At 45.9% G+C, this 27,773-nt stretch overlaps 1 protein-coding gene across 1 annotated transcript; it reads right to left on the bottom strand.

The window, feature by feature from the left end:
• bcl11ba (BCL11 transcription factor B a) lies at positions 1–27,773 on the bottom strand. The gene is made up of 2 exons (XM_061743351.1): positions 27,263–27,773; positions 1–4,395 (listed from the first exon to the last, which is right to left on the bottom strand). The coding sequence occupies exons 1-2, from the start codon at positions 27,771–27,773 to the stop codon at positions 2,381–2,383; spliced, it is 2,526 nt and encodes an 841-aa protein (XP_061599335.1). The 3' UTR covers positions 1–2,380.

Raw genomic sequence — 27,773 nt, 5'->3', positions numbered from 1 at the left:
CCTTCCGCCTGTTAGCCGTACGAGTTTTGGACGAAAGAACCATAAAGTGCCGTAAAGATCTTTTTAAATGTTGTCAGCGCATTAATTAAATATGATTTCCAAATGAAAGTGCAGCTAGGAAGAAAAGAAAAGATTACCGTGTTGAGACTTTAACGTAAAACTGAGCTAATCGGTTTTTTTTTCAGAACCGTTTTGGAGAGAAAAGAAAACAGAAACTCAGGTTTTTTGTTTGTAAAAGAAACTACAGTTTTTCTGAAAAACAAGGAAGCGCCTGGGAAAATGATGTTAGCACTCGCTAGTCAGTCCATTAATTCGTACGATGCGCCCTCTAGTGTTCAAAACACGGAACTACAGAACCAGGATCTGAAAAACGAGAGGTTTTTGATTGTTTGTCTGTTGGAAAGAAAAACACGAAAATGCTGGTTTTTCTGCTGGTTTTCTGATCTCAAAAGAAAACTGAGCTAGCAGCTAAACTTTGTCCAGTTTTGTTTCCAGACGTCATTAATTAAGCGAATAAACTACCGATACAATTTCAATTAGTTGTATCTTATAAATAAGGAGATAAATAATGGTGGATAAGGAATCTGGAGACCTGGACGTGCTAACGGCGACCGCTAACGGCGACCGCTAACGGCGACCGCTAGCGGCGACCGCTAATGGCGACCGCGGGACGGGCGGGTTGATAAAGGGCCGCGGTAAAAGTTCACCCTGAGATGTGACTGTGCTTTCCATCTCGCTTTAAAACAAAACTAAACTACGCACGCAGATTTATGCTAGTGTTGCTGGAGCTCGGCGGCGTAGCGCTAACGAGGAGGCGGGGCCAGGAACCTTTCCCATCGCTAACGACACTCAGTGCTACATATCCAATCACATCGACATGTTTTAGAGTCAGTTCGTGCTACAACGCCAAAGGATTGTTGTTCGCGTATCGTCATCACACAAAATAAACTAATTCTAGCATTCTCAGTTAATAACTCTGCTCTCAAATTGAAGATTGAATTAAGCATCTTTTCAAGACATTACTTAATTAGATGTATATATAATTCCCTACAAGCAGCGGCAAAAAAAACACAGAAGAAGAAAAAGCCTTAACGCCGCTCCGGGCAGCAATACCAGGTCTGACCACCAGGGGGCGTTTAGCTCCATTATTATTAATTATTAAAGCACCGTTAAGTCCCAGTAGGTGCAGGAGTGTTAGCTAGGAACCTTGTTGAGAGGTGCTGCCCCCCCGTGGTCGGGAGTGGTGTTGCAACGGAGACGGTTTCTCAGGATGTGGGTTTTAAAAGTACGGAAGAGTTTTAGGGAAAAATACAAATAATATTTTAGAGGAGGAAGATTTTTTTTTTTTGATTATGCACTTTTAGAAAAAAGTCAAAATGTTGAGAAAAAAGTCAAAATGTTGAGAAAAAAGTCGAAATGTCGAGAATAAAGTCAACCTTCTGAGACAATAACAAATAAATTCGTTCTCTTTTAGCTCATAAAGACATTTCAACTTTATTCACGAAATTGTACTTCAACTTCATTATTGAAATTTCGACTTTATTCACGAAATTTCGACTTTTTTCTCGACATTTCGACTTTTTTCTCGAAATTGTATTTCGACTTTATTCTCAAAATTTCTACTTTATTCACGAAATTTCACCTTTATTCATGAAATATCGACTTTATTCACGAAATTTCGACTTTATTCTCGAAATTTCGACTTTATTCATGAAATTTCGACTTTATTCTCGAAATTTCTACTTTATTCACGAAATTTCACCTTTATTCATGAAATTTCGACTTTATTCACGAAATTTCGAATTTATTCTCGAAATTTCGACTTTATTCATGAAATTTCGACTTTTTTAGTTGAAATTGTATTTCAACTTTATTCTCGAAATTTCGACTTTATTCACGAAATTTCGACTTTTTTCATGAAATTTCGACTTTATTCTTGAAATTGTATTTCAACATTAATGTCAGCATTTCTACTTTTTTCTCAAAATTTCGACTTTTGTTGCACAATAAAAAAAAATCTTCCCCTCTCAAATATTATTTCTCCCTGATACTCTTCCGTATAAAAGTACAAAACCAAAAGTAAACAGAAAAAACAGCCAGATAAAAATATACCTGCACATGCCGAAATACAAAAAATCCAATAAATACAGAAATTATTGCACAGTTAAAAAGGCTCCACACGTTTTTATAACTTAACTGATTGTTACGAAATGAAAGCCAAATGAGGCAGTTTAGCTAGCTCTGTTGTCGCTCTTTTGTTCTCAGTTGGCAGTTTTTTTTTTTTAATCAAAAAACACAAAAATTGAACCAAAATGAATATAAAAGTATCCAGCTAGCCTTGTTTCTAGTCCCGGCTAGGCTAGGCTAGGCTAGCTCGGCCTTACGCCCGTTCGGCCTGTTCGATTTTGACCTCGCTGGTCATCAAGTGTTCGCCGTGCCACTTCTTCATGTGCTTCTCCAGCGTGCTGTAGACGCTGAAGGGCATCTGGCAGATGTCGCAGCGGTAAACCTCCTTCCCCATCTGGCCGTGCGTCTTCATGTGGCGCGTTAGCTTGGAGCTCTGCGCGCAGGCGTAGTTGCACAGCTCGCACTTGTACGGCCGCTCGCCGGTGTGGCTGCGCCGGTGCACCGTCAGGTTGCTGCAGTTCTTGAACACCTTGCCGCAGTACTCGCAGGTGTCGCAGCGCCGCGAGCCGTCCTTGGATCCCGGCCGGGTGCCGGCGCCGCCGCCGGGGCGCGGCGTGCTGCCCCCGCTGGCCGTGCAGCCGTCCAGCAGGTCCCCGTCCGGCGGCGTGGAGAAGCGCAGGCTGCCGTTCTCCGACGAGTGCTCGTCGGACGAGCAGGCGAAGGGCGATTGTCGGGAGTCGCTGAAGCCCAGGAACGGGTCCTTGATGAAGTGGCGCGAGGCGGCATAGCCCACTAGCCACTGCGAGTAAACGTTCTCCGAGGGGATGTGGGGCGGCGGCGGTAGCGGCGGCGGTGCGACGTCCAGGTCCCGCTCGATCTTGATCCTCTTGCTGGAGGCGGTGGACAGCGCCGGGCTAGCGATGGGCGTGGGCTTGCGCGGGAACAGGCCTGAGAAGGAGTCGCCGGAGCCGCAGTTGCGTCCGTTGATGGGCGTCCGCTCCAACGCCGAGTCCTCGTCCCCGGAAACCCGTTTGGGGAAGGACATCCTCTTGCGATTGTCGACGATCAGGTTGTTGTAGCCGCCGATGACGCCAATGCCGCCGTTGTCCACCATCTTCTCCATCTTGTTCTCCTCCGACGGCGTTGGCGGCGGCGGCGGTAGCTTGGCACCGTTCTCCCGGTGGTTCCGGTAAAACTCCGACTCCATGCTGAAGTTGGACTCCGGCCGACTCTCGTTCTCCATCTCCTCTTCCTCCTCCTCCTCCTCCTCCTCCTCCTCCTCGCCGTGGAAGTCGGCGTCGCGGTTCTTGACGCCATCCTCGCCGGTGACGTCGCTGGTTCCGGGTTCGGGGGAGCTGCCGTCGTCGGATCGGCCCGTCAGCGACCCACCGCCGCCGCCAATGCCGCCGCCGACCTTGTGCATGTGCGTCTTCATGTGGCGCTTGAGCTTGCTAGCCTGCGAGCAGGCGTGGTCGCACAGCTGGCACTTGTACGGCTTCTCGCCGGTGTGGCTGCGCCGGTGAACCACCAGGTTGCTCTGGAACTTGAAGGTCTTGCCGCAGAACTCGCAGGACTTGACCTTGTTCGGGTTCTGCGGCGGCGTGGTGCTAGCGGGCGGTAGCGCCGGCAGCGGCGGCGGCGGCGTGCTCAGAAAGGGCGACTTGTGTCCCGTTTGGAAGGGGTTGGGGTTCAGCAATCGGTGCATAGGCCGGATCCCGGGGGGCGATAGCGACAGCGGCGGCGGCGTGGTGGTGGCGTTGTTGCCCGCTAGCTCCCTTAGCCGCCGCGAGAAGTCCATGGACTGGGACTCCAGCGCCATCGGCGTGAGCCGCATCACGCGCTCGAAGGCACTGGGGTGCTGCGCGATGAGGCCCATCTCCTCGGCGCTAAGGCGCTCCAGGTGGTGGTGGTGGCGGGGGGGCGGGCTGAGGAAGGGCGGCGTGTTGGGGGGGAGGCGGTTCTCCGCGAAGCCCGGCGGCGGCGGCTCGCGCAGCGGCTCCCGCAGCAGCGGCGCCGCCGCCATCCGCAGCAGGTGGAAGGGGTTGCTGCCGTCGCCCAGGAAGTTGGCTAGCGGCGACGGCGCGATGGAGTCGTGGCCCATCGGCGGCGGCGGCGGCAGAGTGAGGCGCGGCGTCAGCGCGGCGCACGACGACCCGGACTCCAGGTAGATCCGGATCCCGTGCGTGTTCTGGGCGTGTTGCAGCAGGAACCAGGCGCTGGAGAACGGCTGCTTGCAGCTGGTGCAGATGTAGTTGGACGGCTCGCCTCCTGAAAACACAAAAACACACCGTCAGGATTCATTTACACAGAGTCCAATCTCAGTAATACTCCCTAACCCCTATCCCTAACTCCCTAACCCCTATCCCTAACTCCCTAACCCCTATCCCTAACTCCCTAACCCCTATCCCTAACTCCCTAACTCCCTAACCCCCTAACCCTAATCCTATATACATTTTGCCAATAACTGTCCCTTTTACTCATAAATAAAACTTATCATTAAACATAAAATCATTACGTTTGAGATTGACTTCCAAAAGTTGTCAAAGTTGTGTTTGGTGGACAATCGATTCAAATAAAAATCCAACAATCGTCTGAAACAATCGTCCTCCCTGGAGGTGTTTCCTACGGACTCGTCCCCTTGTCTGGATCTTGGACACATGATTGTAACAGTGAACATGTTTAGGATCGGGGGGCGTTTCATTCCGACTTCTCACCTAAAAATATTGAAATGAACTGAATTTGAACTGGTTCAAAGTGAAAATGGTGAACGATGAACGTGAACAATTCATTTATAAACTACTGAACTTTTGAACATCGTCCCTGCTGAACGACGTCACACGGAACAACGGGAGGGCAATAGTTGGATTAATAATGATTAATATATATAAAATTAATTAATAGTACTATGATTCTGACACACACACACACGCACGCACGCACGCACGCACGCACGCACGCACGCACGCACGCACACACACACACACACACACGTTTCCTCTCCTTCTTTAATGGATGTTCTTATTCTTGACCCGGGACTCTCGGAGTGAGAGATTACGGGAGAATAATTAATCTGCTCTAATTGTTTCCCTCATTGAAGGGTGTGTGTGTGTGTGTGTGTGTGTGTGTGTGTGTGTGTGTGTGTGTGTGTGTGTGTGTGTGTGTGTGTGTGTGTGTGTGTGTGTGTGTCAGAATCATAGTACTAGTAATTCATTTTATTGTGTCTCAGACACAGACAGATGTTCTGAGCGTTGTTGTTCTGGACTATTGGTATTTTATATTACTTAGTCGGGGTTCAGCGGTTACAAATATAAATATATATACATACAGTATATATATATATATATATATATATATATATATATATATATATATATATATATATATATATATATATATATATATATATATATATATATATATATATATATACTGTATGTATATGTGTGTGTGTGTGTGTGTGTGTGTCACTGAGTGGATGCTTAAACACCAGGATGTTAACGCGTTAATTCCTTGTGAAGCTCAGCAGTAAAAGTGTTTCCTTCTGAATCCACTAATGAACGTATTAATGAACATGAATAATGAATGAGTGAGTAAAGAGGAGCAGCTGCTCACCTCCGTCCTGCAGCCTTTGACTTAATTACAGCCCACACTTATTTACTTAACGACAGCGGACAGCACTTCCTCACCACGCTGGCGCGCACGCTCACGCGCACACTAACCCGCACGCTAACGCGCACGCTAACACCTCGCTGCTCCAATAAAACAAATATTCCCTCCCTCCGTTCGTCCTTTTCATGTGCTGAGGTGTGTGTGTGTGTGTGTGTGTGTGTGTGTGTGTGTGTGTGTGTGTGTGTGTGTGTGTGTGTGTGTGTGTGTGTGTGTGTGTGTGTGTGTGTGTTAGCGAGCTAGCGCCCTCCCGGGGGACGGGAGTCTAACGCAGATGGCAAATAAAGTATGCAGCCCGAGGCGAGAGCACATTATGCTAATTCTAATGTCAGCTGTACTTTAATATACGACTCTATTTAATCACCCCGTTATTTCCTGCTTCATGAAGAAGCTGCTCGCCGCCGCCGCCGCTAGCGGACGAGGGGACGGGGGACGCCCCCTTCGCTGCGTCTCCCAGGGTCCGGGGTACCAGGACCACGGGAGGATTTACAGCAGAGGTGACGGCCGTTAGAAACCTGCAGGAACCGGAGGAACCAGGGGGGTCCGGCTCCCAGGAAGCATCACTTCCTTTAATAATAATAATAATTAAAGCTGCAAGCAGCGATGGACGGGCCCTCACACTCATGCCCACCCCCCGGGTTCCCCCCACATTCCTAGGTCAATAATACTATAAAAAGTGCCTTTAGTGTTCACATAAAACTCAACTTATCATCATAAGCAAATCAGAAATGACACCACCCATGACTCTTTATGTCAAACCATTAGAAGTTATGTGAACTATCAAATATGGACCAATCAGATGAAGGGGGGCTGAATTTTTGGCGTCTAGCGTCGCCACGGTAACACTTTTGAAAGAGAAAAGTAATGCGTGTTGTCGCAGGATGGAGACGCACATTTTGATGTATAACACACCTGGGTGCACGTTACGGTTCGGGCGAAGAAACGGCCAGAAGAAATGGCATAAATTGCGGCAAAATGACACGATTAATTCAAAATGGGTGACATCCTGTTCGGTTTCGGGCATGACCCCAAGAGACTTTTCTTTAAGTTGCGACATGATACAGGTGTGTAGCGATTTTCCTGCATGTACATCAAACCGTATTGTGGGGCTTGAGGCACAAAGTTTTCTAGGTGGCGCAAACCGGTGGATTTACGCAGATTCCTTGTTGTGCTTTGCTGTCGACTAGTCAGAGTACTAGTACTAGTTAAAGTACCAGTCAGAGTACTAATCAGAGTACTAATCAGAGTACTAATCAGAGTACTAGTCAGATTAATAGATAAATGCTGGTTATTTGTTACTCTACCAAACCTGCCAGGACTAGAGGTTCCTACGGGAACTAGCTGAACTAGCTGAAGTAGCTGAACTAGCTACTCGTGACCCGCCGGGTCGGCTGGACCTGTAGAGGAAATAGAGAGACTTTCAAAACAAAAGCATGAAGGAGGAGACAACCAAACCCCTGAGGTCATTTGTCTCCGTCAACGACGTAAACGGATCCCTGCAGGAGTGTTTATGACACCGTTCCTGCGTACGGCGGGCCGTGGCTTTAGCTGTGGTTGAGGAATTCATCAAAACCAGTTGAGAAGTCAGCTGTGGTGTAGTGAGTTTTATTCAGTAGCCGGCGCTGAACATGACCAGCACAGATCGTGTCTGGGTTGGTGTGCCGACCCAGAGTGGCTCAACGACAAGACTTTTATACAGTACATTCAAAGCACAAAAGGCAGGAATCAACAACGTGACAGACGAAAAGCAATTCACAGTTGGATGTGATCTGTGGCCAAATGTCCCCATCGATTTGGCATGACTGTCACTAAGTTCCAAATCACCCCATAGGGTGATCTAGGGATTCAAGTCTGTTTGAGGCAACTTCCAAGGTGTCGTCTTGTGCAGGGGGGGTAGGAAGCTGACATTCAGGTCGACCACGGTGCTGTCACAATGCCTCATCACTGTCCAAACACACGCCGAGGCATTTACGTTAGCGTCCAGCAGCCGAGCGCAGCGGCTCTCCTCTCGTAGCCGCGGCGCGGCTCTCCTCTCGTAGCCGCGGCGCGGCTCTCCTCTCGTAGCCGCGGCGCTGCTCTCCTCTCTCCTCCCTCGGCAGAAGCGTCTCATTACCGCTGATTCCACTTTTCACCATGATTCAATTTGCCGTAATTACTGAGCTAATCAGAGGGAAACGGGAGAGAGGCTGGAAAAGCAGAGGTGCAGAGGTCAAGCGGCAGTTAGCGGCGGTTAGCGGCGGTTAGCGGCAGTCAGCGGTCTCATTTCCACCTCTGTTCTCATCTGGGGCGGCTAATGGCCCAATATTCTCCCCCGGCCCAATAAATATGGCTGGAATTACGGGTTAAATAGCTAAATTAAATTAAACAGCGATCACAGGAGAGGCGGGGAGAGCTAGCAGCGCAGCAGCACTAGGTCCGATCCCTCGGATCACGCTAGGAGCCAGAACCAGAACCATCGAGACCTGTGACGGCTCTGGTACCCTCCTGTCCCCCGGTACATAACGTACCGACCCAATCACAGCACTGAGGCTGTACGTGACCCGAGATAACGCATCGGATAACGCATCGGATAGCGCATCGGAAAATAATTATTCTTGGCATTATCATGATAAATTGTTTTATAGTGTATTATTATATTATGTTATGAGATCTCATGGGAGGTTAAACTATAGTGTTATTATATTGTTATATATTATAGTATGGTGATATCCTTTTGTTATATGTTATAATATTATAAAAAATATTATGTTATGTTAGGATATTAATATATTATTATATGCTATTATAGTATTACATATATTACTTTATATTATATTGTGCTATATTATATCATTCTATATGATATTCTATTCTATATTTATTTTTCAATTTAATATTCTTAATATATTTATTTGACGTTCATTATATTATTTACACACACACACACACACACACACACACACACACACACACACACACACACACACACACACACACACACACACACACACACACACACACACTCCAGACTCGTCTCTCCTGCGTTTCCAGGATCATGAACGAGTCACGCCGGCGGTGGGAGCTAAACGAGAGCTGAATGCTCAGCTGATTAACAGCAGCAATCTCATCTAACGGCGCAGCGCTAGCCGCCGCGGCGCAGGAGACGCAGGAGTCTCTACGGGTCCGTTAGCGTTAGCGGCGGATGAAGGTTGGAGCTCCAACGTCACCGACACTCGTCTCATGTGGATCCATTTGATCACGACTAACGTCGTTAACAACGTTAACAACGTTAACGTCGTTACAGGAGGGTGAATCAGACGACGGGAGTCACAACGCTAATGTTGCTGCTGCTGCAAACACGGAAACGTGAGTCATCAGGGAGCCGAGGAAACCCGGGACAGACACCGGGAAAAACCCCAATAAAAATCCAATAAAAACCATGGGACAAACCCTGAGACAGATCCAGGGACAAACCCAAAAATGAAGCCGCGACAAACTCTGAGACAGACCGCGGGACAGACTCTGGGACAAACCGTCTTCTACGACTACACCTTTAGCGTGTTTGTTAACAGTGTTTGCTAACGGAGAGCTAAATGTAGACGTAACATCTGGACACTGTCAAACCAGACGGCAGAAAGATCTGCCCGACTTTAGTTATTATTATTATTACTATTATTGGTAGCTCATGGTTACCCCCCCCCCCCCCCCCGACTTTTTCAAGGTCCTGTTCTCATGTATTTTTCAACAACACACGCAATAAATCAGTCTGTTTTATAATAAACAATGTCATATTTATTTCAAACACAGATTACAACAATAAAGAAAACAAATCTGTGTCTTTACCTCTTTAACACGTCTACTCACGTCTGTACACGAATGTTATGGGTCGTTCTCTCTGAACCCAATCACACGACACCAAACCGGGTTAAACTTTAGCCAAAACGAGGCGTAGTTTAAAAGAAAAACACAAAAAAATCCCACAGGGAACAAAAAACCTTCCTCACAGGGAACTCAGAACTTCTTGACAAATAACTCAAAAATCACAGAGAGAAAAAAACCCACCAGCAAACTAACAAACAAACCAACAAAGATCAGAGTTAACAAAACGAATCAGCAATGAACAACTCGCAGCCGCTCTTTAACTTCTCCTCCTGATGAGCTGACGGGCTGCAGGTGGTTTAAGGCAGATTTATGGTTCTGCGTTACACCAACGCAGAGCCTACGCCGTGGTTACGCGGCGACGCACACCGTACAGCGCGCGTCGCCGCGTGACCAACGGCGTAAGCTCTGCATCGATTTAACGTGGACCCATAAATCTGGCTTAACAGCGCGACTCCACTGTCCCGGCTCGTGCTCGTCGCCACGCCGACTCCGCGCTCATATATTTAATACATTTATAAAGCCCATATATTTATAAAGCCCATATATTTATAAAGCCCCGCCTGGCCGAGCCCTAACACTGAGGCCATGGTAGATACAGTAGGTTAAAGGCGGACACGCGGCACTATTGACTTTTTTTCCCTGCCTGCAACGTGACCAGATCAAATCGCAGCCTTTGTGGTTAGAAAAATCTTGTTTTATCACATCGCGATATTATCGCAAATGCAATTAATCGTTCAGCCTTACTGACGAGCTGCAACCACACCAGATCTACGAACAGAGGTGTCTTCAGTATTCCCATTCATTACTCAGGTAAAAGTATAGATACTAGAGTTTAAAAATACTCCTGTAGAAGTTGAAGTATCAACTCAAGTTTTTTACTCAAGTAAAAGTATAAAAGTACTGGTTTCAAAACTACTTAAAGTATAAAAGTAAAAGTAATGTAAGGGGGAAAAAAGCCATTAAGGACAAAAGCCATTGAAAATGAAGCATCTTAGTATAATGCAAATATATTAAAGAAGCATATATGTGTACTATTGAGCATTACAACACAGTCTCACTCCCAGCGCGTCAAAAACCGACGCTTGGTCAGGGCCCTTAGGCGTCAGTTTCTGACGCACAAGGTCGACCTCAGCGTCATGCACCGACGCAGCGGGCTCTCAACAGATTCTAATGTAACCCGGCGGCGTCGCTTCAAGCCGCTCACAGCATCAATCCCATTGGATAAGTGAGGACCGGCCGCGTCGCTTCCAGCCGCTGGGCGCATCAGTCCCCCATTGGATAACGGAGGATCGGACACACGGAAGTATTCTAATTACTGTCCGTTTTGACGTTAACGGCGATTTTCACAATGATATCTGTAACATTTCTTAAGGCAGAAACACAACATTAGTGGGTTAATTTCCTGCACATCAATGTTCATGTTTTTCCCTTCATTCTGAGAAATAAAGAGTTGTTTTACGCTGAGAGCATCATGACAGCCAATCAGAATCCTGTAAAAAACATCAACAAATGACACGTGTAACTTCCAGGCTGATTTATGGTTCCGCGTTACACCAACGCAGAGCCTACGGCGTAGGGTACGCTCTGCGTCGATTTAACGCGGACCATAATTCAGGCTTTATTCTAAAGGATGCAGCGGCAAAATGTTGCAAGGATGTCTTTGTGGTTTCCATTCGGAGCTATAAATCTGTTTTTTCCTAATCTGCAGGTCAACATATGAGACGTAAAATGGTTTTACTGACACCGGTACTGTCGCTGCTGCTCTCCTGGGCTGCGGCGGAGACGTGCCGGGGGACGCGCTGCTTCGGCGGGGGCTCCGGAGACCCGAGCCCGGGCAGCAGAGCCTCCAGACCCCCGAGCACCATGGGCAGCACCCCGGGGCAGCACCCAGGGGAGATGGGCGCACCCCGCCGGGGCGCAGCAACAGGACGCGCAGCCGCGGATTGCGAGCGCCTCCAGCGCTGCCGGCGCAGCGCTGGAGAGCGCGCCGGAGAGCGCGCCCCCGGACCCGGTGCGTGTGTCCGACAGAGCCGCGCAGTTCCTGGCCGACTCATCATCATTATCATTGTTCCGGTTTTTTCAAATCCCCCCGGACAGGGTGTAGGGAGAGTGGACGAGGAATAACTCAGCTTTTCTCTTTTCTTTGTTTTTATTTCCTTGAAATTAATGTACTGCTTCTGTGGCAACAAGACGTACATTTGGGTTGTAGCAGGTTATAAACCTGTGAAAAAGAAATGAAACCCAAGTACAACGTAGTTAATTGCCTCAAACATAATCATATAATCAATAACAACAAAAGCAATAACCATCGTCATCATCATTGTCATCATCCGTCATAATTAAATACAATTAAATGGGGATTTACAAATACAAAATAAATTGCTTTGCACTTTTGCAAGTAAACACAAAAAGTTAATCTTATGTCATATGTTTATTTCATCTTAAGTTTTGAGCCGCGATGTTCATTCATAACTTAAACGGCGTGCTCCGCCACACCCACAAACACACACATTCCCAGGTGCCGACAGCGCGACAGCGCAGCGGCGCATCATCAGCACAGCAACCATGTCACACACAAGTGATCGCAGCCGCGAGATGCGGATCCAGCACAGCAAGTATAAACAAAACCCGTCACATTAATAAACGGAGCTCTTACCAGTACCGCATCACTCTCCCGACAATTTTACGTCACCGCACGGATCGCTTCCGCTTATGGCGTAACCGGCGGCACACAGCTGATTAATAAGGACATCACACCCGGACACGTGGACCACCCACCTTACACCCCGCTCCTCCCACTGTGATTTATTGGAAGTGATTTATAACTTAACAATCATCATCATCATCATCATCATCATGATCATCTTCATCTTCATCATGATCATCTTCATCTTCATCATCATCATGATCATCTTCATCTTCATCTTCATCATGATCATCTTCATCATCATCATGATCATCTTCATCTTCATGATCATCTTCATCTTCATCATCATCATCATCATCTTCATCTTCATCATCATCATCATGATCATCTTCATCTTCATGATCATCTTCATCATCATCATCATCATCATCTTCATCTTCATCATCATCATCATGATCATCTTCATCTTCATCATCATCATGATCATCTTCATCTTCATCATCATGATCATCTTCATGATCATCTTCATCATCATCATGATCATCTTCATCTTCATCATCATCTTCATCATCATCATTATGATCATCTTCATCTTCATCATGATCATCTTCATCATCATCATGATCATCTTCATCTTCATCATCATCATCATCATCATGATCATCTTCATCTTCATGATCATCTTCATCTTCATCATCTTCATCTTCATCATCATGATCATCTTCATCATCATCATCATCATGATCATCTTCATCTTCATGATCATCATCATCATCATGATCATCTTCATCTTCATCATCATCATCATCATCATCATGATCATCTTCATCATCATCAATATCATGATCATCTTCATCTTCATCATCATGATCATCTTCATCATCATCATGATCATCTTCATCTTCATCTTCATCATCATCATCATCTTCTTCATCATCATCATTATGATCATCTTCATCATCATCATCATCATCATCATGATCATCTTCATTTTCATCATCATCATCATGATCATCTTCATCATCATCATCTTCATCATCATCATGATCATCTTCATCATCATCATGATCATCTTCATCATCATCATGTGACCTTCGGAAGTGTCAAAGGTCACCGCGTCTGTTGCTTTTCGGCCTGAAAAGACTATTTCGTGTCTTTTTTTGCATAGTTCCCTAACGCTTTGAGCTAAGACACTGAAATTCTAGATTATGTATCAGGAGGTGACTTTCATCCACTGTGCGGATTTTCAGATCTGTGTGACCTTCGGAAGTGTCAGAGGTCACCGTGTCTGTTGCTTTTCGGCCTGAAAACACTATTTCGTGTCTTTTTTTGCATAGTTCCCTAACGCTTTGAGCTACGAGACTGAAATTCTAGACTCTGTATCAGGAGGTGACTCTCATCCCCTGTGCCGAGGTCCAGACCCGTGCGACCTTCGGAAGTGCCAAAGGTCACCGTGTGTGGTGCCTTTTTCGGGCCTTTGAAATGTTTTTTGAATAATTCACTAACGCTTTGAGCTGGGAGACTGATTTTTGACTATGTTGCAATGCAGAAGGCCCTTTGCTAGGATCTTTTTGTCCCGTGGCTGTACGACTTCCACAGAGCTAGTTGGCATTGCAGAGGGTTCACAGAGTTGAGACTTGGCAAGCCCAATCTAAGCCCCATATGGAGGCCACAGATCGAGTTTTACTTGGTTTGGTCAAATATTGTGGCAACGTTGTCCGTTCGAATGTTGGAAAAGGTGACGTTTCAAAGCCCCGCCCATCGAAAAGTACAGGTCTGATCTGCACCAAACTAACGTCTGTCTGATCAGGGGATGCCCTCAAACAACATATACAAAATTCAGATTTCTATGACTTCTGCAACAGTGTTTCCTCTAAAACGTTCTGGCTGGTTAGGAGGGTGTAGAAACCTCTAGCTCTGAGAGCCTCCTGACTAATGGAACAGGGCCTATTTTGTGTCTTTTTTTGCATAGTTCACTAACGCCTTTAGCTAGGAGTCTGAATTTTTATATGTTGTTTGGGGGCATCCCCTGAACAGGCAGACATTAGTTTGGTGCAGATCAGACCTGTACTTTTCGATGGGCGGGGCTTTGAAACGTCACCTTTTCCAACATTCGAACGGACAACGTTGCCACAATATTTGACCAAACCAAGTAAAACTCGACCTGTGGCCTCCATATGGGGCTTAGATTGGGCTTGCCAAGTCTCAACTCTGTGAACCCTCTGCAATGCCAACTAGCTCTGTGGAAGTCGTACAGCCACGGGACAAAAAGATCCTAGCAAAGGGCCTTCTGCATTGCAACATAGTCAAAAATCAGTCTCCCAGCTCAAAGTGTTAGTGAATTATTCAAAAAAACATTTCAAAGGCCCGACAAAGGCACCACACACGGTGACCTTTGGCACTTCCGAAGGTCGCACGGGTCTGGACCTCGGCACAGGGGATGAGAGTCACCTCCTGATACAGAGTCTAGAATTTCAGTCTCGTAGCTCAAAGCGTTAGGGAACTATGCAAAAAAAGACACGAAATAGTGTTTTCAGGCCGAAAAGCAACAGACACGGTGACCTTTGACACTTCCGAAGGTCACACAGATCTGAAAATCCGCACAGTGGATGAAAGTCACCTCCTGATACATAATCTAGAATTTCAGTGTCTTAGCTCAAAGCGTTAGGGAACTATGCAAAAAAAGACACAAAATAGTCTTTTCAGGCCGAAAAGCAACAGACGCGGTGACCTTTGACACTTCCGAAGGTCACATGATGATGATGAAGATGATCATGATGATGATGAAGATGATCATGATGATGATGAAGATGATGATGATGAAAATGAAGATGATCATGATGATGATGATGAAGATGAAGATGATCATAATGATGATGATGAAGATGATGATGATGATGATGATGAAGATGAAGATGATCATGATGATGATGAAGATGATCATGATGATGAAGATGAAGATGAAGATGATCATGATATTGATGATGATGAAGATGATCATGATGATGATGATGATGAAGATGATCATGATGATGATGATGATGATGAAGATGAAGATGATCATGATGATGATGATGAAGATGATCATGATGATGATGATGATGATGAAGATGAAGATGATCATGATGATGATGATGAAGATGATCATGAAGATGATCATGATGATGATGATGATGATGATGATGAAGATGATCATGATGATGATGATGAAGATGAAGATGATGATGATGAAGATGATCATGATGATGATGATGATGAAGATGAAGATGATCATGATGAAGATGATCATAATGATGATGATGAAGATGGTGATGATGAAGATGAAGATGATGATGATGATGAAGATGATCATGATGATGATGAAGATGATCATGATGATGAAGATGAAGATGAAGATGATCATGATATTGATGATGATGAAGATGATCATGATGATGATGATGATGAAGATGAAGATGAAGATGATCATGATGATGAAGATGATCATGAAGATGAAGATGATCATGATGATGATGATGATGAAGATGATCATGATGATGATGATGAAGATGAAGATGATCATGATGATGATGATGATGATGAAGATGAAGATGATCATGATGATGATGATGAAGATGATCATGAAGATGAAGATGATCATGATGATGATGATGATGATGAAGATGATCATGATGATGATGATGAAGATGAAGATGATGATGATGAAGATGATCATGAAGATGAAGATGAAGATGATCATGATGATGATGATGATGATGATGAAGATGAAGATGATCATGATGATGATGAAGATGATCATGATGAAGATGAAGATGATCATAATGATGATGATGAAGATGATGATGAAGATGATGAAGATGAAGATGATCATGATGATGATGAAGATGATCATGAAGATGATCATGATGATGAAGATGAAGATGATCATGATGATGATGAAGATGAAGATGATCATGATGATGATGATGAAGATGATGATGATGATGATGATGATGATGAAGATGATCATGAAGATGAAGATGATCATGATGATGATGATGAAGATGAAGATGATGATGATGATGATGATGATGATGATGATGAAGATGAAGATGATCATGAAGATGATCATGAAGATGATCATGATGATGATGAAGATGAAGATGATCATGATGAAGATGAAGATGAAGATGAAGATGATCATGATGATGATGAAGATGAAGATGATCATGATGAAGATGAAGATGATCATGATGATGATGATGATGATGATGATTGTTAAGTTATAAATCACTTCCAATAAATCACAGTGGGAGGAGCGGGGTGTAAGGTGGGTGGTCCACGTGTCCGGGTGTGATGTCCTTATTAATCAGCTGTGTGCCGCCGGTTACGCCATAAGCGGAAGCGATCCGTGCGGTGACGTAAAATTGTCGGGAGAGTGATGCGGTACTGGTAAGAGCTCCGTTTATTAATGTGACGGGTTTTGTTTATACTTGCTGTGCTGGATCCGCATCTCGCGGCTGCGATCACTTGTGTGTGACATGGTTGCTGTGCTGATGATGCGCCGCTGCGCTGTCGCGCTGTCGGCACCTGGGAATGTGTGTGTTTGTGGGTGTGGCGGAGCACGCCGTTTAAGTTATGAATGAACATCGCGGCTCAAAACTTAAGATGAAATAAACATATGACATAAGATTAACTTTTTGTGTTTACTTGCAAAAGTGCAAAGCAATTTATTTTGTATTTGTAAATCCCCATTTAATTGTATTTAATTATGACGGATGATGACAATGATGATGACGATGGTTATTGCTTTTGTTGTTATTGATTATATGATTATGTTTGAGGCAATTAACTACGTTGTACTTGGGTTTCATTTCTTTTTCACAGGTTTATAACCTGCTACAACCCAAATGTACGTCTTGTTGCCACAGAAGCAGTACATTAATTTCAAGGAAATAAAAACAAAGAAAAGAGAAAAGCTGAGTTATTCCTCGTCCACTCTCCCTACACCCTGTCCGGGGGGATTTGAAAAAACCGGAACAATGATAATGATGATGAGTCGGCCAGGAACTGCGCGGCTCTGTCGGACACACGCACCGGGTCCGGGGGCGCGCTCTCCGGCGCGCTCTCCAGCGCTGCGCCGGCAGCGCTGGAGGCGCTCGCAATCCGCGGCTGCGCGTCCTGCTGCTGCGCCCCGGCGGGGTGCGCCCATCTCCCCTGGGTGCTGCCCCGGGGTGCTGCCCATGGTGCTCGGGGGTCTGGAGGCTCTGCTGCCCGGGCTCGGGTCTCCGGAGCCCCCGCCGAAGCAGCGCGTCCCCCGGCACGTCTCCGCCGCAGCCCAGGAGAGCAGCAGCGACAGTACCGGTGTCAGTAAAACCATTTTACGTCTCATATGTTGACCTGCAGATTAGGAAAAAACCACAAAGACATCCTTGCAACATTTTGCCGCTGCATCCTTTAGAATAAAGCCTGAATTATGGTCCGCGTTAAATCGACGCAGAGCGTACCCTACGCCGTAGGCTCTGCGTTGGTGTAACGCGGAACCATAAATCAGCCTGGAAGTTACACGTGTCATTTGTTGATGTTTTTTACAGGATTCTGATTGGCTGTCATGATGCTCTCAGCGTAAAACAACTCTTTATTTCTCAGAATGAAGGGAAAAACATGAACATTGATGTGCAGGAAATTAACCCACTAATGTTGTGTTTCTGCCTTAAGAAATGTTACAGATATCATTGTGAAAATCGCCGTTAACGTCAAAACGGACAGTAATTAGAATACTTCCGTGTGTCCGATCCTCCGTTATCCAATGGGGGACTGATGCGCCCAGCGGCTGGAAGCAACGCGGCCGGTCCTCACTTATCCAATGGGATTGATGCTGTGAGCGGCTTGAAGCGACGCCGCCGGGTTACATTAGAATCTGTTGAGAGCCCGCTGCGTCGGTGCATGACGCTGAGGTCGACCTTGTGCGTCAGAAACTGACGCCTAAGGGCCCTGACCAAGCGTCGGTTTTTGACGCGCTGGGAGTGAGACTGTGTTGAGCATTAACATGTGTTAATATAAATATATTAAAGAAGCATATATGTGTACTATTGAGCATTAACATGTGTTAATATAAATATATTAAAGAAGCATATATGTGTACTATTGAGCATTAACATGTGTTTCAGAGAGCAGCAGATATGATGACTAGTTGCCTATAAGTATTGTAATGGTGCAAAAAGTCAAACTTCATGTTCATGTTATCATTTATCCTAACCTTTATTGGAATGTACATCCAAGTTTAGTTGCAGGAATCTGAGGGAACGGATGTAAGAACAAAACTGGACAAGAACATCTGAAACAACCACAACCAAATTCACTCTATCCGGATGGAGCAATTTAACTGGATAGTTTTTATTAAAGGATAAATGAAATAGAGTAACAAGGCTGTTTTTAAAATGTAAGGAGTAAAAAGTACAGATAATTGTGTGAAAATGTAAGGAGTAAAAGTAAAAAGTTGTCTGAAAAATAATTACTCCAGTGAAGTATAGATAACCAACATTTCTACTTAAGTAAGGTAATGAAGTATTTGTACTTTGTTACTTGACTCCTCTGTCTACGAATGCTGACGAGCTGCAACCACAGCAGACCTGCAGCTCCAGCGTGAGCAGGACCGTCCGTCTGTCCCGTCGGTCCCGGCCTGGTCCGCAGAGACGTCTGCGTCTCTGCAGACGCTCATTGTGTCGGTCTGGAGGTCGAGTGGTGACGTGTCGTCAGGTGAAGTGTTGGCACGTTGGCACGGCAACAATGGAGGAACCGCTGCCACCGGCTGGACGTTCCAGCACATCCTTCTGTTCTCTGGCCGTCACCGACGGTCCAAACCCCCCAAACCCCCCAAACCTCCAGAACCTCCTCCGGTCCAAACCCCCCAGAACCTCCTCCGGGCCGGACCCGGCCAGGTTGGAGTCTCTTAAATTTAGTTACAGAACCGTTTGGGTTGATTTTATCTTTTTATCCCACTTTTCCACCATTTGTCTCTTAAATCTCTAATTACTCATTACTCAGATGAATAATGATTGCTCAGGGGTTTATGTTCATGTTCTGGTTCTGGAAAGATCCTAGAGACAACTGTTGTATTAGACGCTATATAAATAAAAGTGAATTGAATTGAACTTTAAAGGTAAGAAAATGAAAGTGATTCCTCTCTGAAGTGGAGATGCTGGTTTGTCAGAAATCCGCCAGGTGTTCTAGAACTGGTGGTTTGTCATAAACCTTCAAATTCTCTTCAAATGATTACAGAGGAGGTGAAAAACCGGGTCAGTTTCCACTTCCTGTCCTCGTTTACGACCCAGACCGGTTCCTGTTCAGTCTGTTTTCATTTGCCCCGACAAACCCCCGTGCTCGGCGTTTAGCTCGGCGTTGTGCTAGTGGTGCTGGCGTCTCCGGCTTCGTTCCAGCTGCAAACGGCGGTAAAAATGGCAGTAAAACGGCCGCCGCCTCCTGAACCACCTGTTTATGGAGGAGCGTTAAAGTTACGCACCAAGGAAGAGACGAGCTACAAAAAGAACCAAAGCGACGCACGAAAACACACGACCACGAAAACACACGACCACATCCTGACTGTAAACGGGTCGACTGTAAACGGGTCGCCGCCGCGGCAACGGCACGCTAGTCTGAGGCAACGACACGCTAGTCTGAGGCAACAGAAATGTCCAATAAAACCCCACGACGGCCTCAGTTCCACTAGTAGCACACAAACGGTCTCAGAGAGCCAGAACACCCTGGAAACCCCCCTGAAAGAGGGAAGAGACCTGGACCAGGACCGGGTCCAGGACAAGGATCAGGACCTGGTCCTACAACCCCTAACCCTACAAGACCTAACCCTACAAGACCTAACCCTACAAGACCTAACCCTACAACCCCTAACCCTACAACCCCTAACCCTACAACCCCTAACCCTACAACCCCTAACCCTACAACCCCTAACCCTACAACCCCTAACTCTACAAGACCTAACCCTAAAACCCCTAACCCTACAAGACCTAACCCTACAAGACCTAACCCTACAAGACCTAACCCTACAACCCCTAACCCTACAAGACCTAACCCTACAACCCCTAACCCTACAACCCCTAACCCTATAAGACCTAACCCTACAACCCCTAACCCTACAAGACCTAACCCTACAACCCCTAACCCTACAAGACCTAACCCTACAACCCCTAACCCTACAAGACCTAACCCTACAACCCCTAACCCTACAACCCCTAACCCTACAACCCTAACCCTACAACCCCTAACCCTACAACCCCTAACCCTACAAGACCTAACCCTACAAGACCTAACCCTACAACCCCTAACCCTACAAGACCTAACCCTACAAGACCTAACCCTACAAGACCTAACACTACAACCCCTAACCCTACAAGACCTAACCCTACAAGACCTAACCCTACAACCCCTAACCCTACAAGACCTAACCCTACAAGACCTAACCCTACAAGACTTAACCCTACAACACCTAACCCTACAAGACCTAACCCTACAACCCCTAACCCTACAAGACCTAACCCTACAACCCCTAACCCTACAAGACCTAACCCTACAAGACCTAACCCTACAACCCCTAACCCTACAAGACCTAACCCTACAACCCCTAACCCTAAAAGACCTAACCCTACAACCCCTAACCCTACAACCCCTAACCCTACAAGACCTAACCCTACAAGACCTAACCCTACAAGACCTAACCCTACAAGACCTAACCCTACAACCCCTAACCCTACAACCCCTAACCCTACAATACCTAACCCTACAACCCATAACCCTACAAGACCTAACCCTACAACCCCTAACCCTACAAGACCTAACCCTACAAAACCTAACCCTACAACCCCTAACCCTACAAGACCTAACCCTACAAGACCTAACCCTACAACCCCTAACCCTACAAGACTTAACCCTACAACCCCTAACCCTACAACCCCTAACCCTACAAGACCTAACCCTACAACCCATAACCCTACAAGACCTAACCCTACAACCCCTAACCCTACAAGACCTAACCCTACAAAACCTAACCCTACAACCCCTAACCCTACAAGACCTAACCCTACAAGACCTAACCCTACAACCCCTAACCCTACAAGACCTAACCCTACAAGACCTAACCCTACAAGACCTAACCCTACAACCCCTAACCCTACAACCCCTAACCCTACAAGACCTAACCCTACAGGACCTAACCCTACAAAACCTAACCCTACAACCCCTAACCCTACAAGACCTAACCCTACAAAACCTAACCCTACAACCCCTAACCCTACAAGACCTAACCCTACAAGACCTAACCCTACAACCCCTAACCCTACAAGACCTAACCCTACAACCCCTAACCCTACAAGACTTAACCCTACAAGACCTAACCCTACAAGACCTAACCCTACAAGACCTAACCCTACAAGACCTAACCCTACAACCCCTAACCCTACAAGACCTAACCCTACAAGACCTAACCCTACAAGACCTAACCCTACAAGACCTAACCCTACAACCCTTAACCCTACAACCCCTAACCCTACAAGACCTAACCCTACAAGACCTAACCCTACAACCCCTAACCCTACAAGACCTAACCCTACAACCCCTAACCCTACAAGACCTAACCCTACAACCCCTAACCCTACAAGACTTAACCCTACAAGACCTAACCCTACAAGACCTAACCCTACAAGACCTAACCCTACAACCCCTAACCCTACAACCCCTAACCCTACAAGACTTAACCCTACAAGACCTAACCCTACAAGACCTAACCCTACAAGACCTAACCCTACAACCCCTAACCCTACAAGACCTAACCCTACAAGACCTAACCCTACAAGACCTAACCCTACAAGACCTAACCCTACAAAACCTAACCCTACAACCCCTAACCCTACAAGACCTAACCCTACAAAACCTAACCCTACAACCCCTAACCCTACAAGACCTAACCCTACAAGACCTAACCCTACAAGACCTAACCCTACAACCCCTAACCCTACAAGACCTAACCCTACAAAACACCTAACCCTACAAGACCTAACCCTACAACCCCTAACCCTACAACCCCTAACCCTACAAGACCTAACCCTACAACACCTAACCCTACAAGACCTAACCCTACAACCCCTAACCCTACAACCCCTAACCCTACAAGACCTAACCCTACAACCCCTCACTACAGGAATCTGGTGATTTTTAATGTTTTACCCAGAAAAAAACACCAACAACAGCGTGTGGTGAGAAGAGTTTTGGACACGAGTGTCAACAATGAGCTACAGTGTTGGTAGGAGAGACTTTTATTCTGAAAGTCTCCAGATATCTGTGGGGAGATAAGAAAGGAGGCGACGGAGGAGGAGAGTCTGTCTGTTTGTAATCAGACGGTTCTGCAGCCGCCGGCCAGCATTGTTTCCTGGATCTGGCCCGTAAACGATGGTAAACGATGGCAGACGCCAGAGATTTCAGCCTAAACGACACAAGAACAGGAACAAGAACGTTCCAACACGGACGAGACAAAAGGGACGCCCCGATTCCAGCAGCGCAGGGACGTCCCCAAACTTCTAAACTGCATACAAATGTGTTTATTTTATATGAAAAAACTGGGGTCGCACCCCAGGGGGGGCCCGGACCCCGGGTTGGGACACACTGCTGTACAAACCTGCCTGTCTCGGCTCAGACTGGAAGGAAACACGCGGCTCCTGAGAGAAGCTCCGCTCTCGGTGTGTGAATTCTCTCCCCTTTTTCTGGGTATAAAGGGCGTCATTTATCACACCAGGTGTCTAGAGATTGCCCTTGTTTGAGCAATTTACACCGAAATCAGTAATAACAAGTGTCAGTCGGGGAATCCTCCCCTTGAGTGTTCAATGGTCTCAAGATTGTAAGGAAACACAAGATTCTGGGAGACGACACCTGTTGTTGATAAAAGGTGCAGGTGGATAAAGTTTAAAAAATGAACGGTTGTTTGTTGTTCCTCCGATAAAATATACATGAGGGAAACAGTGGAAGAATATGGGTGTTAATCATGATAATAAATAAAACCCCCGGGCCCTCTGAGAGTAAATAAGGAGGAAGACGCGATGAAAGATTATAGAGTTGTCCATTGGAACGGTTAATTCTCCTGTGGTTGTAATGATTGTTTTTATGCAATAAAAACCTCTGCAGTTTTTGAACGGAACACCAGACGATCTGACTCTTGGCTTATTTTTCTTCAGTCCAATTGGAAACGGTGAAACTTATAGAAACTTGGTTTATGTCGGGGGACCAGGGTTTAAACATTAGAGACTTCACTATAAAACTCTCCTCACTCCTCAAATAAAGTTAGGGCAGAAACGCCTTCATCCTCCATCCTCCTCTCCCTCACCTTCATCCTCCATCCTTCCATCCCTCACCTCCATCCTCCTCTCCCTCACCCCCTCACCCCCACCTGCAGGTCCTGAATCAGCAACAATCACAGTCATTAACAGCTTCATATGCTAATGTTGCTAAAGTCAACGACACAGTCGTTATGCAGATGAGGAGACGCTAACACTGCAGCTAGCGGGGGGGATGACGGATGAGGGAGGGATGGAGGGATGAGGGAGTTATGGATGGATGAGGGATGAGGGAGGGATGGATGGGTGAGGGATGGATGTATAGATGCCGGTTTAGTCTAGTTAGTGGATTAACACTGGTTAGCGCTGCTAGCTAGCTGCCGCATGTGTGTGTGTGTGTGTGTGTGTGTGTGTGCGTGTGTGCGCGTGTGTGTGTGTGTGTGTGTGTGTGTGTGAGTGTGTGTGTGTGTGTGTGTGTGTGTGTGTGTGTGTGTGTGTGTGTGTGTGTGTGTGTGTGTGTGTGTGTGTGTGTGTGTGTGTGAGTGTGTGTGTGTGTGTGTGTGTGTGTATTAATGTGTGTGTGCAGCAGTAATGAACCTGATGGGGGTTTGGGGGTTATGAACACATGAATATTCATGATGCTGCTGCTTTGATGATTAAAGAAATTTTAATATTTAAATGATGTTCATGCAAAGTAATTAAGAGAGAGAGAGAGAGAGAGAGAGAGAGAGAGAGAGAGAGAGGGAGAGAGAGAGAGAGAGAGAGAGAGAGAGAGAGAGAGAGAGAGAGAGAGAGAGAGAGAGAGAGAGAGAGAGAGAGAGAGAGAGAGAGAGAGAGAGGGGGGGGGGGGTTCTGGGACCACAGGGAAGCTAGGAACGGTTCCCAGGAACCCTAACCCTAACCCTGACCTAAATATGTAAAGGGTCGTCTGTTACAACGCAAGTCGTCTCCAGGTGGGAGATTTGGGGCTGGAGGTGAGATGTTTGGATGTTTGGGTTCTTTCCCGTAGCAGCTCCACCAATGGGATTCAGGTACAGAGAACTTCCTTTTTTAGTATAAATTCAGCTGGTATTCATTTCAACTAGACTCATGAAAACGGGTGCATTTCTCTCGTACCTTGTGGTCTGAAAGAACCTATATATAAATGTATGAAAATATATATAAATGTATAAAAATATAAAGATGTATATTAATATATATCAATGCATAGATATATACAAATGTATAAACATAAATGTATAAAAATATATATATGCATTTATAAATATATATATAAATGTATAAAAATATACATAAATATCTAAATGTATAAATATCTAAATGTCTAAATACATAAATATGTAAATGTATAAATATCTAGATGTCTAAATGTATAAATATCTAAATGTATAAATATGTAAATGTGTAAATATCTAAATTTATACATATCTAAATGTATAAATTTGTAAATATCTAAATGTATACATATCTAAATGTATAAATATGTAAATATCTAAATGTATACATATCTAAATGTATAAATATGTAAATATCTAAATGTATACATATCTAAATGTATAAATATGTAAATGTATAAATATCTAGATGTATAAACATCTAAATGTATAAATGTCTAAATGTATAAATGTATAAATATCTAAATGTATAAATATCTAAATGTATAAATATCTAAATGTATAAATATCTAAATGTGTAAATATATTAATGTATTAATATCTAAAAGTATAAATATCTAGATGTATAAATATCTAAATGTCTAAATGTATAAATATCTAAATGTATAAATATCTAAATGTATAAATATCTAAATGTATAAATATCTAAATGTATAAATATCTAGATGTATAAATATGTAAATATCTAAATGTATAAATATCTAAATGTATAAATATCTAAATGTATAAATATGTAAATATCTAAATGTATAAATATCTAGATGTATAAATATCTAAATGTATAAATACTGGGGTGTTATCTGCACATGTAGCGTCAGACTCGGGTGTTAAATCTGAGTCAAACCTGCGAAAAAGAGAAAATGAACTGCAGCAAAACCAAAGAAGTGGGCCGAGTGTGAACACACACGCACGCACGCACGCACGCACGCACGCACGCACGCACGCACGCACGCACGCACGCACGCACGCACGCACGCACGCACGCACGCACGCACGCACGCACGCACGCACGCACGCACGCACGCACGCACGCACGCACGCACGCACGCACGCCGGGACGCACGACAGGAGCCACAACCAGACCACCAACAGAGGACGCTAGGAAGACGCTAGGAAGACGCTAGGAAGACGCCAGGAACCTGCCGGCGTCTCCGCGGCGACGTCCCAACGCAGGGAAAACCCTCCGAACAAACGACCAGGTCACACGTGTCATAACTGCCCGTGAGCGTCCGACTATCGCGTCGCACTGCGTGACATCGGAGTCTCTCTGTCCTGAAACACTGGAACCGTTAATGTGCAGTTCTGTTACGTCACGTAGCAGCTAGCGTAGCTACCAGCTGTGACTCGACAACATCAGACTGGACAACAGTTAAAGAGTAAAGAGACAAGTAAAAGATGGGCGAGTACTTGTTATCTTCCTACGTTTGTACTTTCTAAACAGAAAACACGCTTGATATTGTGATATTTACATGTTTCTTTACTGGAAATGTACAATGTAGCCAACAGCAAGTCGGTTAGTAGCGATGTCAGAAGCGCTACACTGTAACCATGGTAACACTGTAAACATGGTAACCAGGGGCGCGGCTAGAGTGGACTCGCCATCCACCAATCAAATGCTAAACTTCACCCAAAAAGACGATTTACAGTAGACTTTGTCTTTTTTTTTCAAACAGGACCCTCTTCCAGACGGCAGGAGTTGAGGAAAAGGAAAGTGGCTCATCCGTGACCGTTTCCTACAGCGCATTCAACCTGCTTTCAACCGGCTTTCAACCGGCTTTCAACCGGCTTTCAACCGGCTCTCAATCGGCTTTCAACGTGAGCGACAGGAAGAAAATAGAAGCAGGGCGTCCGACAAATGTTCAGCTCAAAACGGCGCGCCGCGTCGCTGTGGCCATTTAGGAAAGTCCAATAGAAAATTAAAGCTACAAGCAGCGATGAACGGGCCCTCGCTCGTGCAATTTTCATCAATAAAAGTCAAGGACTCAGATGACACCACCCACGACTCTCTATATCAAACCATTCAAAAGTTATGGCAGAAAGTAGGAACTATCAAATATGGACCAATCAGATGAAGGGTGGGCGCGCTTTTTGGCGTCTAGCGTCGCCATGGTAACACTTTTGAAAGAGAAAAGTAATGTGCGTTGTCGCAGGATGGAGACGCACATTTTGATGTATAACACACCTGGGTGCACGTTACGGTTCGGGCAAAGAAACGGCCGAAGAAATGGCATAAATTGCGCCAAAATTACACGATTAATTCAAAATGGCCGACTTCCTGTTGGGTTTGGGCCATGGCTCCAAGAGACTTTTCTTTAAGTTGTGACATGATACAGGTGTGTACTGATTTTCGTGCATGTACGTCAAACCGTGTTGTGGGGCTTGAGGCACAAAGTTTTCTAGGGGGCGCTGTTGAGCCGTTAGGCCACGCCCATTAGTGCAAACTATAAAATTTCGGAAGCGGCCACGCCTACCCGTCACGGCGTTCTCCTGCTTGGGGCAGATCCCTCTGGTGGGCGTGTTCTGGTCACGGCGGCGCCGCCCCGCGGCCTCCTCGTCCTCCGGCGTGGCCTGCACTCCGACCTCCACGGGCTCCAGCGCCTTCCGGAGCTCCGCCCCCCGCGGGGCGAAGGGGTGGAGCCCCGGCATCAGGCCGCCGCCCCCCCCGCCGCCGCGGCCGTCGTCCATCTTAGCGTCGTAGCAGCCGCCGGGCGGCGGCGTCTGGCACTGCTTCTTCTTGTGCTCGATGAAGACGAGGATGTCGCCCAGCGGGAACGTGACCTGGCACTGGCCGCACGTCAGCAGGTCGTGGTCGGGGTGGAGGCCCGGCGGCAACGAGTGGCCCGGTGGCAACGAGTGGCCCGGCGGCAACGAGTGGGCGGGGCTAAGGTCCGGGTTCGGGCCCGGCGTGTCGGACAGCACAGCGCCATCGGGATGATCCGCTGGAATACAGAAGAAGAAGAAGAGAAACGTCAACGTTAGCAT

This window comes from Cololabis saira, chromosome 16, assembly GCF_033807715.1.
Source record: "Cololabis saira isolate AMF1-May2022 chromosome 16, fColSai1.1, whole genome shotgun sequence".
In the NCBI taxonomy this organism is placed as follows: Eukaryota; Metazoa; Chordata; class Actinopteri; order Beloniformes; family Belonidae; genus Cololabis; species Cololabis saira.
This window is presented reverse-complemented; position numbering and strand designations above follow the sequence as displayed.